At 37.5% G+C, this 11,464-nt stretch overlaps 2 protein-coding genes and 2 non-coding genes across 4 annotated transcripts in view; 3 read left to right on the top strand and 1 right to left on the bottom strand.

Moving 5' to 3' along the window:
- Positions 1-6,104, bottom strand: part of LOC111663455 (high affinity cGMP-specific 3',5'-cyclic phosphodiesterase 9A) — a 12,157-nt gene extending 6,053 nt beyond the window's left edge. The window contains exons 1-6 of the mRNA XM_023417660.2: positions 5,966-6,104; positions 3,828-3,989; positions 3,685-3,736; positions 3,443-3,545; positions 1,471-1,613; positions 1,312-1,371 (exon numbers count right to left, since the gene is read on the bottom strand). Of these exons, the coding sequence (XP_023273428.1) occupies positions 1,312-1,371; positions 1,471-1,613; positions 3,443-3,545; positions 3,685-3,736; positions 3,828-3,989; positions 5,966-6,053 (608 nt within the window). The 5' untranslated portion in view covers positions 6,054-6,104. The remainder of the gene's footprint in view (positions 1-1,311; positions 1,372-1,470; positions 1,614-3,442; positions 3,546-3,684; positions 3,737-3,827; positions 3,990-5,965) is intronic.
- Positions 6,105-7,111: 1,007 nt separating this feature from the next.
- On the top strand, positions 7,112-11,055 carry nifk (nucleolar protein interacting with the FHA domain of MKI67). Its single transcript, XM_023417570.2, has 6 exons — positions 7,112-7,334; positions 8,452-8,580; positions 9,015-9,123; positions 9,437-9,651; positions 10,090-10,152; positions 10,429-11,055. The coding sequence occupies exons 1-6, from the start codon at positions 7,212-7,214 to the stop codon at positions 10,639-10,641; spliced, it is 852 nt and encodes a 283-aa protein (XP_023273338.1). The 5' UTR covers positions 7,112-7,211; the 3' UTR covers positions 10,642-11,055.
- Positions 8,773-8,902, top strand: LOC111663467 (small nucleolar RNA ACA64). Its single transcript, XR_002761387.1, has one exon. It is a non-coding gene; the product is annotated as a small nucleolar RNA ACA64 (small nucleolar RNA).
- Positions 10,183-10,313, top strand: LOC111663468 (small nucleolar RNA ACA64). Its single transcript, XR_002761388.1, has one exon. It is a non-coding gene; the product is annotated as a small nucleolar RNA ACA64 (small nucleolar RNA).
- Positions 11,056-11,464: the final 409 nt, after the last annotated feature.

The following is an 11,464-nucleotide window of genomic DNA, read 5'->3' as shown; positions in this document are numbered from 1 at the left end:
TGTCCACCATGAGCCTGGTGGTCTGCTCAAGGTTTCTTCCTGTAACAGGGAGTTGTTCCTTGCCGCCTTCACTCAGTTCTTGCTCATGGTGGAATTGTTGGGTCTGACTTCTTTTATAATTTTGCTCCATGTAAATTAAATCTATTTGGAGTAAACTTGAAAAAAACATCCAGTCATTTCTTATGCATAACAACTTATTACAGTATGGCTGCGTTCAAAGGAGCAGATAGTTTTCTGTTGTCTACTTCCTCTAAATGAAAACCATTTCCAAAACTGGACTTTTCCAAAGAGCCGTCCAGACTGGTAAAATCTAAAACCAGCAGTCCAGATCCAGCTAGTGAGGAGAACGTGAGTCAAAATAAAACTAGAATCACCTCCTCATGGTTGTCTGCCTCCTCCAGGAGAAATGGAGGAACCTGAGCCAAACTTCAAGTGTCTGAATACTTATGTCAATGTGATATTTCAGTTTTTCCTTTTTAATAAATTTATGGGATATGGGGGAGATTGATAAGGGTAAAATGTTTTTTTATTTTTCATTTTTAGCATAAGGCTGCAACATAACAAAGTGTATAAACAGTATATGTCCTCAGTAGGAATGATTGTCCTGGGACTGAGTGCCACAGAGTGGTGAAGTCAGAAAGTACTGAGATGCAAGTTAATACACTGCTTGTTTTGGTCTTTTTTATTGGATTATGGGTCTTATTGACACTAACAACAATGTAGAATAATGCCAGCCTCATCCTTTAAAATACTCCTATGCCAACATGGCAAAAAGAAAAAGAAAGCATATTAGGCTTTCAAATGGATCTTGTAATTTACTATGATTACGTGACGCCACGAGCTTCTCTTCTTGTTGTGCACATAACCTCATATCTGTCCACCTCCATCATCGTGGGTTTGCTTTAAAAGCTTTTGGACAAATAAAATGATGACCGAGCCCCATTGAATGCGGCATGCGCTTTCTCCCGGTGAAGCCCACTTCAAACATGGTGGGTTGATTAAGCCTTTTATGAAGACCTTCTTTTGATTCGGGAGCCCTCTGCAGACCTATTCATATTGAGATGAGTGTGTCAATCAGAAGAAAAGGGTGAGGGCTCCTGTCCTCGTCAGAGATGCATCAGAGGTGCTCGTATGCCATGACTGTCATTAGCCGACCGTCCGTCTCATTGTCTGTACACCGAGGAAACAGGTGCACTGGGTGTTTGTTAGTGATCACACATGTGCACAGACACCCAGCACATCACACTGATGATGATTATCATGATGATGATGCTGCTGCAGGTACATTCTTACTGTTCACATTCAACTTACCAGTTATCAAAGGTTGGGGTTTTAAGGTACTGCCTCACTTCTTCTGATACCTCCAGAGAGCTGCAGGGTGACAACATACTCATTAATGATAACTAGATGTTCAAAGGACGTACAGTATAACAGTTCTTTATGGTGTGTTTGTGTTGTGTGTGAACGTACCTCATTTGAAGAAACTTTTCCCGGACGTGCTCACACTCCTCCCTGGTTTTCCGCAGGGTTCTCTTGTGGTAGAAGGGGGAGGGCTTGTGTGTTCCCTCAGACAGGTCTTTAAACAGGCCAAGCCAACTCAGATGCTCCACACTCTGAAAAAGAATGGGGGAAAAAATCCAGTCAGCTGAGGTCAGAGGTTAAATCCCCAGAATGACCCATCACAATGTAGGTCAGGTATTACAAAATATTTTCATTATTATTAGTGGCTCAATATTTACTGTACCAATAAGGAAAAAGGGTCTCACCACAAAACAGTAGACTGTAAAAATAATTCATGTACTTAAATTTAAATCTTAAGTTCAAGTTGCTGAAAAAGAAAAACTTTGTTTCAGCTCAAAAAGTTGTTATACATGTTTAATTAGTGATCATTTGTTGTTTACACTTGATTCTCTGGGTTAAACAACCAGATTACACCATCCATTCAAGAATCATTGCTTTGTCTTGTCAAACAAACATGCAGTTCTACATTATTTCAACTTACAATTTCAAGTTAAAATAATTAACACTAATCATACCAATTGCCATTTTAAGTTCTGTCTATTCACATTTTTAAGGCAGCAATTGAGTTTTCAAATGAAGTTAACTAATGTTTTTAATAGCTATATTCCTAAGCTATTTTAGTAGACACCAAGAATGAAATGATTAACACTGAAAATGGCCATAATATGTTTTAAATACTTGACCTACACATATGCGGGACGGAAGATCCAGTGCTTAAAGCACCACCTCTGGCGGTCAGCCAGGATTCACAGAGCTGTAGTTATATTCGTAACTTTCTTCTTGTTTCTTTAAAAATTTCATTCAATGAGTTGAGTGAACTTTCAGCAGTTCATTCCTTCAACTCATCAGAAAGTCAACACTCTAAGTTAAATTAACTTGAAATAGTAAATGTCAGATCACCAAACTCATTGGGAGAACATCACCTGGGAGCCAAGAACGTCTGTGCAAAAGTTAAGTTCATGCCATTAATCTATCAATTACATGTTAAAATAATCTACAGGATATCTGATGTATGAATATCTGAAAAACTGCACTGATTATTCTTTTTTTGGCCACTTGGAGGCTGTGGAGCAAGTTGTAAACACATTATCTGACATATTATCACCAAATAAAGTTCATATGCCTAAAATGTCATGGAAAGTTGCCTCTTTATGAAATCCAGAAGACTTGAAGCAACATTAGCATCCTTCATCTTTCACTTGATGCTAACCACACAGTAATACAGCTTCCTGCTGTGGCCAGTGTTGGGAAACCTATTACTATTACTTTACTTTAACATATTCCTTTTGAAATGTAATAGGTAATAGGTAGATTACTAATTAACCTGTTAAAAATGTAATAAATAATGTAAGTAATGTAGCTGTTTTAATTATTTTATCAAAGTAATGTAACTTATTACATTTGATTACTTTTTGATTACTTTCTATTACCATTGATTTAGTTTAATCAACATTTTCATTAGTAACTGTAATTCAATTGCATTTTTTTTCTTCAGTAACTGTAATAGATTACATTTACATTTTGTTTGTAATGACGTAATCCCGTAACATGTAACTAGTTACTCCCCAACACTGGCTGCGGCTGGAAACAAAGTTGATGAAAACTGGATTTCAGGCCGCAAACAAAAACAAGGAGCTAAAAGAACAGAAAAAAGCATTTTAGTGCAGAGAAGTCCAGAGTTTGTTGATAGCTGTCATTGGCTTCATAACTATGAGTAAACCCTTTTTACTTTACATAGTCATTTGAACAATTATGAAAATATTGAAATATTTATAAGTACAGCTTTAAATTTATATACTTTATATAAAATGAACAAACAGCAAACTGTTGGTGTGATTATGCCATTGTATTTGTGTATATTATAAGTTCTATGTTCTTTCCCCAAATTTCATGAGCAGCTTTAAAGCCACAGAAAACTTACCTCTAGTTTTATCTGGAATGAATCCACCTGCTTCTTCATCTCATACACCACTGCAGGAGTCTCTCCAGCCTCGATCAGGATTTTCTTCTCCAGGCCCTGCAGTCTGAACCCACGCACCGTCAGTGATGGCTCCAGACATCATGTTCTTTACTTTTAACTGTTTGTTTACTTTTTCATATCTCATATTTGATATTAAATCCATTTAGTACATCTTTTTTTCACTTGTTTCCCACCCTGCCTACCTTTTTTCCATGGATGAGAGGTCAAACCCGAGTGCACCAGCAAGCTCCGCACCTGAAATGACAAGCCAGAAAAGAGAGAGACTGCCAACAGTTTTTAAATAAATTCAAGCCGCCTGATGCCCATGGTGCTAAGTTAAAGATACCTAACGGCTCACTGTTGCAGTCGGCGGCCACCACCTCCAGCTTGTAGCAGGAGTTTGGGCTGTTCGGCTCTAGACCTGGGGAGATGTTGATGATGTTGCCTTTGGGGTTGTACAGCTTCAGGATGTCGTGGGGTCCGGCCTCCGCTGCAGAGCGGAAAAGATCTAAAAGAACGGATTCAGTTCGCACTATGTCCTGAGAAAATATGTTACAATGTTTATAGTCACCTTCTCTTTTAGGTAACACTTTTTATAAAGGGTTATAAGTAGTAACTAATCACTTTATCAATTGTTACTAAATCCTTTTCTGAAGCTTTATAGATCAATTGTACCATTTTTATAATTAAACCATGAAAAACAACGACTTGAGTTACCAAACTGTGAAAACAAATCCTCACAGATGAACATGAACTAGATTAAATCTAGTTAAGTTACTTTTGGGTTTTTTTTTTTTTTTTGTAATCCATCAAGCATTTGTAAATGGATTTTCAAAAAAATGGAACTGCAGGATAAACGTCGGCCAAAAGGGTTTTTCACAACCTGGCAACCAGTAGTGGAATGTATCTCAGTACAGTTACAAGTTTCGTCTTTTCAAATTAAGATTTTACATACAAAATATGTAGAGAGCGTATAAAAGATGATGCTACCCAACATATATACAATTAGAGATGAAATAATTCATTTATCAATCAATAAATCAATTGACAGAAAATGAAATTACATTCAGTCATGGAGCCTTTTATAATTACTAAATTGCATTGCATTGTTGAAGGATAAAATTCAGTGACTTAAACATAATTCTAATGAGCTGTGGTGACACAGTACTGTTAGTACTTATTACAACTTATAATATAAACTAATTTCAACTCCATTTTCTTTGTTCATTGATTTAAAAAAAAAAATGAAATACAAGGTTTGGTAACACCTCAACAACCTGCAGCTTAAGAAAACACATGCAAACAGACAAAACACAAACAAATTCAGAAAACATCTGCATCAATTTGACAACACATGTGCTGCAAATACTCACAACACAACCAAATACAGAAACATGCTGCAAGTACAGCACAGATGACAATTGGAGGTCTTTGTAGGAGACACTAAAAAGGGATGAACCCAGCTGGGATGCACTTGCATGGATGTATTATGTGCACTTGTTGTTCATTGCTTCTAACTTCAAAAGCTTCAAAGTGAACAAGAATTTTGAATTTCTGAAGTTTTACAAACCAAACAATTTATCATGAATTTAGAAAATTATCAGCAGATTAATTCGTTATGAAAACAATCATTAATATTTAAAGTTAGCTCCACCTCAACCTTCAACAGTCAAATACTGTTTAGACATAAATGCATGATGCATAATAATCTAATAACAGTATAACAGTCTCAGGGTTTTTTTTACTGCATTGAGTGCACTTTTGCTTTTGATAATTTTTTGCTACATTTTCCTGATTTTACATGGTTTTCTTTTTTAAATAAGTACTTAGTAATACTAGTTTTTGGTATTAACAAGATCAGATTTCTTCTTCCACCATTGCTGGCAACTCCAAATTTGTTCTTAATGATGGCTTATAACTGATATGAATATAAAGCCTTAGTAAATGATTTATCATCAATAAAAAACACATTAGTTGCCTTTTATAGAAGGTGACTAGGTACTTTAAGTTTTTTAGGGCTGCCAAAGAGGCACTCCAGTCTGTGCTCATTAACACTGGGACAGATAAAAATACATGCAAAAGTATAACACACACACACACACACACACACACACACACACACACACACACACACACACTACATTGATTATATTATGTAAACAAAAGCTGCTTGCAATAAGACCTTCAGAATGGTCAGCTGTCAGTGGCAGCTGCATGGCTGTCTGCAGCCCAGACAACCTCCACAACACTTCACACAATTCTTTCATCTGCTTGTATAAATCTGATCCATGCATATTTCAGTTAGGTTTTCTTGTTTGCAAAAAAATGATGTATTTTTCACTTGTAACTGATTAATTCTCTATGTGAGAATTATAATATTTTAATAACATGATATGGGTACACTTACACATACTACACATACCTTACAATACTTTTCAAACATGCAGTTCATCCGTGAACTTATATGTAATGTTCTGCTCCTACCTTTGACATCCTGGGCAGGACAATCCACTGGGAACTCAGCCTGCTCTGGTCTCCCATTCACTGTGAAGTAGATGATTTTTGTTGCCATGTCATGAATTTACAAGCACTGATGTTGTGGTGTGCACGACTGATCTGTCTGTCTCACCTTGTTATTTCCCCAGTAAACACTCCACCCCCTTGTTATTATTCTCTCCACCTCCTCTTCTGCCCCTCCTTCCCTGTCCGTCCTTTGTACTGTAACGTTTTCCGAAAGAAGAGTAGAAATAATTTATTTAGTGTAACACCCACTTATTATTTGTTTTATTTGTATATCTTACTCTGAAGCTCATTTTCACCATTTAAAAAGGAAAGTCTGAATAAGGGATTTTTCCTCACGTAAACTATTATCTATATCACATAATTATTATATTAATTCATAGCTATGACATTGTATCTATAAGTTATAATAATCACGTTCACACAAAACATTCAATGAGAAAAAAAAAAGACTGAATCTATGTTAAAGAGAATATCAACGGGACCAAGAACAAGACTTAAGAGTCTTAATTGATTCCCAAATACCAAAAATATTTGTGTTTCTTCTATGCCAATAGATACATGGTTCCTCGGCCCATGTCCGGCCCACATACAGCAATGCCATCAGCCAACACTGCAGTATAAAAGCCAGAATCAGCCAAGATTTGGAAGTATATGGGCCAGATTTAGGCCGAGGACCCAAGCATAAATTGGGACAAAAGCCTTCACCAGAAATATTTTACCATGAGGGACATCACAATAGCACAAAAAACAAAAACCAACATCATTAAAAATTTTTAAATAAAATAAAAAAGCAAAGTAAGTTTATAAAAAATTAAATTGAAAGGCTATACACATTATAAATTACAATATCTTAGGAGATATGCATGGCAGAATATAATGTATGCAGAAAATGATGTCATAATTAAAAGATACTAATAATCAAGGCACTTAATAAGGCATAAAACACAAAAACCTGCATTAACTGAACACTTTTTATTTAGGTTCAGACTAGTTGCATTGACGGTTGCTGTTAAAAGTGCCCCCATCCTCCGCGCCTGCAGGTGGCGCTGTAGATGTCGCACGGCTCTAGATTCAGTCAAACCTTCTCTCTGCACTTTGTTGGTCTGTCACCACATGTGCAACCGGATGAAGAGACCAACGTGGTAAGCAGTTAGCTGTGTGACGGTGTTGTTTTTCAACTTACAACTGATGTCTTTTATTAATCGAAATGACTGAAAGTAAAGCAGAAACGGCCTCCAAGCCCGCCAAAGAGCTGCTGGCTCTGAACCCCAAACAGGAATCCGAGTTCAAGAAGAAGGTGCAGGAGGTGAAGAAGAACAAGTCGGCCAAGGTAGGTCGAGATGAGCTGGTGGCCCTGGAGGAAACATGTAGCTGTATTCCACGAGGGAGACTTCTGCTCATTTAGCTCAGCTACACATTTTATGTTCATACTCAGAGATAACAGGAGTTACAAAGTTTCCCGATGCAGTTGGAACTTGTGATGTACATCAGTAATGGCGACTGTTTGACGCGACCAAATACTGTTAATGTTTCCACAGAGGTCAGTGCTATGGTGGCCGTTAACATGGTAACTCGACAGGGTCACATGCTTCATTTTTTTGATTAACTTTATCAACATCACTAAAACATTACAATAATTTCAGGGAATGTTGGAGTAAAATAAAGCAAAAATAAACAAATCCTAACAGCGACACAAGCTGAAGTAAGGTTGTACAGTGTAAAACATACATAATACAAATATTAAGTTGAAAAAAAACTTAAATTCATCTGAAAATGGTCTCAACAATGTTTTTCAGGAGATTAGATGGTTTTAAAGCTTATTAGTTTTTAAATGCACTACATACAGAGTCATACAATGGTTGGAGTACGATATATAACACGTTTTATGTCAGGAGGAAACGGAAGAAATCTGGCATTTGTCCAACAAACACAGCAAATCTATAAAGTTATTAACTTCATTGTAATTATACTCTACATATAAAAATAGGCCATACTTTATGTAAGACCTTATGAGTGTCCAAGATTAAAAAGAAGGTTTGGGTCTAAAAGTTACTTGAATGAGCACAGGCATCAAATAAATGAGTGAAGGACTCAATGTCCTCATAGTGGAAACATGGGGTTTAACTTTGATTAGTGTTTCAGCAGACACTGGTGGGACAATGGCCTTTAGTGCAACTTATAGATGTGTCTGTGAAGCTACAACACTTGGCTGTCCTGTCACTCTTTTGTGGTTGACTGTCTGAAGTTGTAAAATAGGGTGTCGGTGTAAAACAACATTGTGACACACTGGCCTCAAAGAGAAGTAACAAAAAATAAAGACTGGTATCAAATAGTAAGATGGTAATATATTAACCAGATAAATAAAGTAAATAAATAAGACTTTTTCAGGTGACCAATCATTATTTGTCTGTCTTACCTTCTTTTTTTATTGTATTTATTTTTTTCAGGGGAAAGGTCTGACCCCAGGGGTGATTTATGTCGGCCACCTGCCTCTGGGGCTGTTTGAGCCTCAGCTCAAAACTTACTTCGAACAATTCGGGAAGGTGTTGAGGCTGCGGCTGTCCAGGAGTAAAAAGGTAACGAAGAGGATGAAATGACGAAATACAAGTTTTACATATGTGACAGCATTAAGCCTAATTCAGTTGGTTTCCTCAAAAGAACATTGGGTTCTCTCTAGAATAATACAAATACCATCTTTTAGGACACTGAGGTATCCCTGCTGAAGTGACTGTTTAACATCTGCTTCCTCAGCCCATTAGAGTTTTGGCTTAGACTGAAAATGATCTCAGATGTATCAGTGATCTGTGGTCAGATAACTGAGCCTAAAGTACAGTGGTACGTTAAGCTTATCACCTGCTCTTTAATTTGCAGAGTGATAAAACCCATGTGCCAACAAAAACATGAAGTCGGATGAGTCTGAATAAAATGCTTATGTGTGCTATGAAACAATTCAGACATGTGATATTCACTTGTTTTCTGTCTAACCGCGTCTCATATCTTTTACTTGCAGACAGGTGGAAGCAAAGGCTATGCATTTGTAGAGTATGACTGTGATGAAGTGGCCAAAATTGTTGCAGAGACCATGAACAATTACCTCATGGGGGAGAGACTCATCAAATGTGAGTATTACTCATGTACAAGTCTGCTAAATACCAGCATGATTCCTGTTTCTCACCTGACACACACACACACACACACACACACACACACACACACACACACACACACAGAGGTTAAAGCAATTATAAAGTTAGCTAACAGGTCCTGTCATAGCCATCACAATATTATTTAGTTAGTTTTATGTTTAATCTGGTAACGTGAATTATAAGATTGTTTTTACACGCTTCTTTCAACATCAGTGACAGTGATTTGGGGTAAAACAGTTGCTTTAAATGCAACTCTAAACTTGGTGCTTCTCACTATTTTCTCTAGGCCATGTGATTCCACCAGAGAAAGCGCACAAAAAGCTGTTTGTTGGCTCTGGGAGACCATTTAAAAAACCCTCACACCCAGCTGTGGCACGCTACAACAAGAAAACAACAACAGCCGAGCAGATCGAGAAGATCAAAGAAAAACTCCTACGGAAAGAATCGAAGCTCCGCAAGAGGCTCGCGGCTCATGGCATCGATTATGACTTCCCAGGATTTGTAAGTGTTTGGAGTTTGTTAACTTTAAATGTTAACTAGCTGTTATGTATTTATCTGAACTACAAAAAAGCCCTCCCTGGAATAAAAAGAAAAACCTTAAATATCATGAGTATTTGATCACTGAATATTGACTTATAACTTTGCCCTTGGGAGTGCATTATCATGTGAACCATGAAATCTGCTGTGTCTCAAATCAGATACTTCCGTCAGTACAATCAAATGTAGTACACTGTGTACATAGTATACTCACTTGTGTAGTGCCATAGTCATCAGTTAGAATGGACTAAAATAAAAATAAAAATGCCAAGTGTAAGTATGGAAGTACATGAAATGAGACACAGCAGTCCTTTTCCAATGAAATCACATGGTTTTATGTGTGCAACATAATGAGGTACTTTGTGTTTTATACTGACTTTAATGTTCTTTTTGCTGTTCCAGTCTGCCCAGGTGCCTCAGAAGAAAAAGTCCTCTGACTCCATGAATGCATCAACGTGTAGTGATGTAAGTCCAACATTAATATTTCTAATTGGCACAGACTGAAAATGACCCCAGATGTTTCAGTGGTCTGGTGTCAGATAACTGTGCCTACAGTACTGTGGTCCATTAAGCTTATTGCGTGTGTCTCTCTGTGGCTGCGTGATAAAACCCATGTACCAACATACTGTAACAACAAAGGGAAAATCAAAGCTGCAAAGATTCATGGGAAAACTTGAACAAAACAAGTCTCCGCACCAGAATGACCATGTGCGACTAATGAGCTTCTCTCTTCCACTTCAGGACATCACCCCAGTCTGCACCCCCTCTGTCCTGGAGAGAAGGAAGTCAATGGTCGTCGATGACGATGCAGACGATGAGATTGTCATTAAAATTCCTGCTGCAGAGAAAGAGGAAGAGTGCTCCTCAGAGGAGGAGGAGGAAGACAGTGACGATGATGAGGATGATGACGAGGAGAGCGAGGAACCCTCTGAAGATGACACGGAGGCAAAGTGAAAGTCTTCACTGTTTTATTGTGGACTTTAGCTGTCAGAGCAGAGATGCATACATCAGGATCATGTATGGTCTCTGGTTCTCTCAGTGATGGGACAGTTATGAACTGTGTTCAGAAATCACAGTGTCTGTTTCTGTATGTGGAAATCACATTACGATTTAGATGGAAGCTCGTATGAAAGATTCCACTGTTATTGTGGGTATAATGTGAGTGTTGTGAGTGGCGCTTGCAAAATCATAATGAGCCTGATTTATGGGCAACAGTTGAGCCTGGACTTCTTTGACAAAAGGCATTTTTCCATGTCAGTCTTTGAGCAGACTCTAGTGTTCATATAAATAGCCACATTGTGTTGTCACTTGTCCAAAGGGTTGAATTTACATGAATTATGATATTTGATAATAAACAATGTCAGAATAGTTCTCTTGAGCAGTATTTTCAATATACATGGAATGTCAGTTGAATGATACCAAAGAGAAAAAAAAACACTTGCATACACACAACCGGCAAAATTTCTTTTTTTTTTTACAGGAGACATCTATCAGTAGAAAAACCGCAGGTGTAAGTAATGAAATGGATGATGGCTGAATTCCATTTAGCTTCAGTTTCAGGGTCCTGTTCATGCTGGTTCTCTGTCACTGCCATAACTTACTGGGACATTTGAATAGAATTATTAACACCTGTTTTTGCTACCATGACAAGTTTAAAGGAGCTATTTGTAAGTTTGGCTATTGCTACATAGCTAACGTTAGCATAAACAGCTGTTTACTTATCAGTCTAGAAGAAATGTGAGTATAAACGTCATTCCTTTACTCACCAACAGCTGTC

The sequence above is a fragment of the Seriola lalandi genome, unplaced genomic scaffold, assembly GCF_002814215.2.
Source record: "Seriola lalandi dorsalis isolate HSWRI2012SDOR001 ecotype SW California unplaced genomic scaffold, Sedor1 jcf7180002054576, whole genome shotgun sequence".
NCBI lineage: Eukaryota > Metazoa > Chordata > Actinopteri > Carangiformes > Carangidae > Seriola > Seriola lalandi.
Note: the sequence above shows the minus strand (reverse complement) of the source record. Positions and strands in the feature narration are given on the sequence as shown.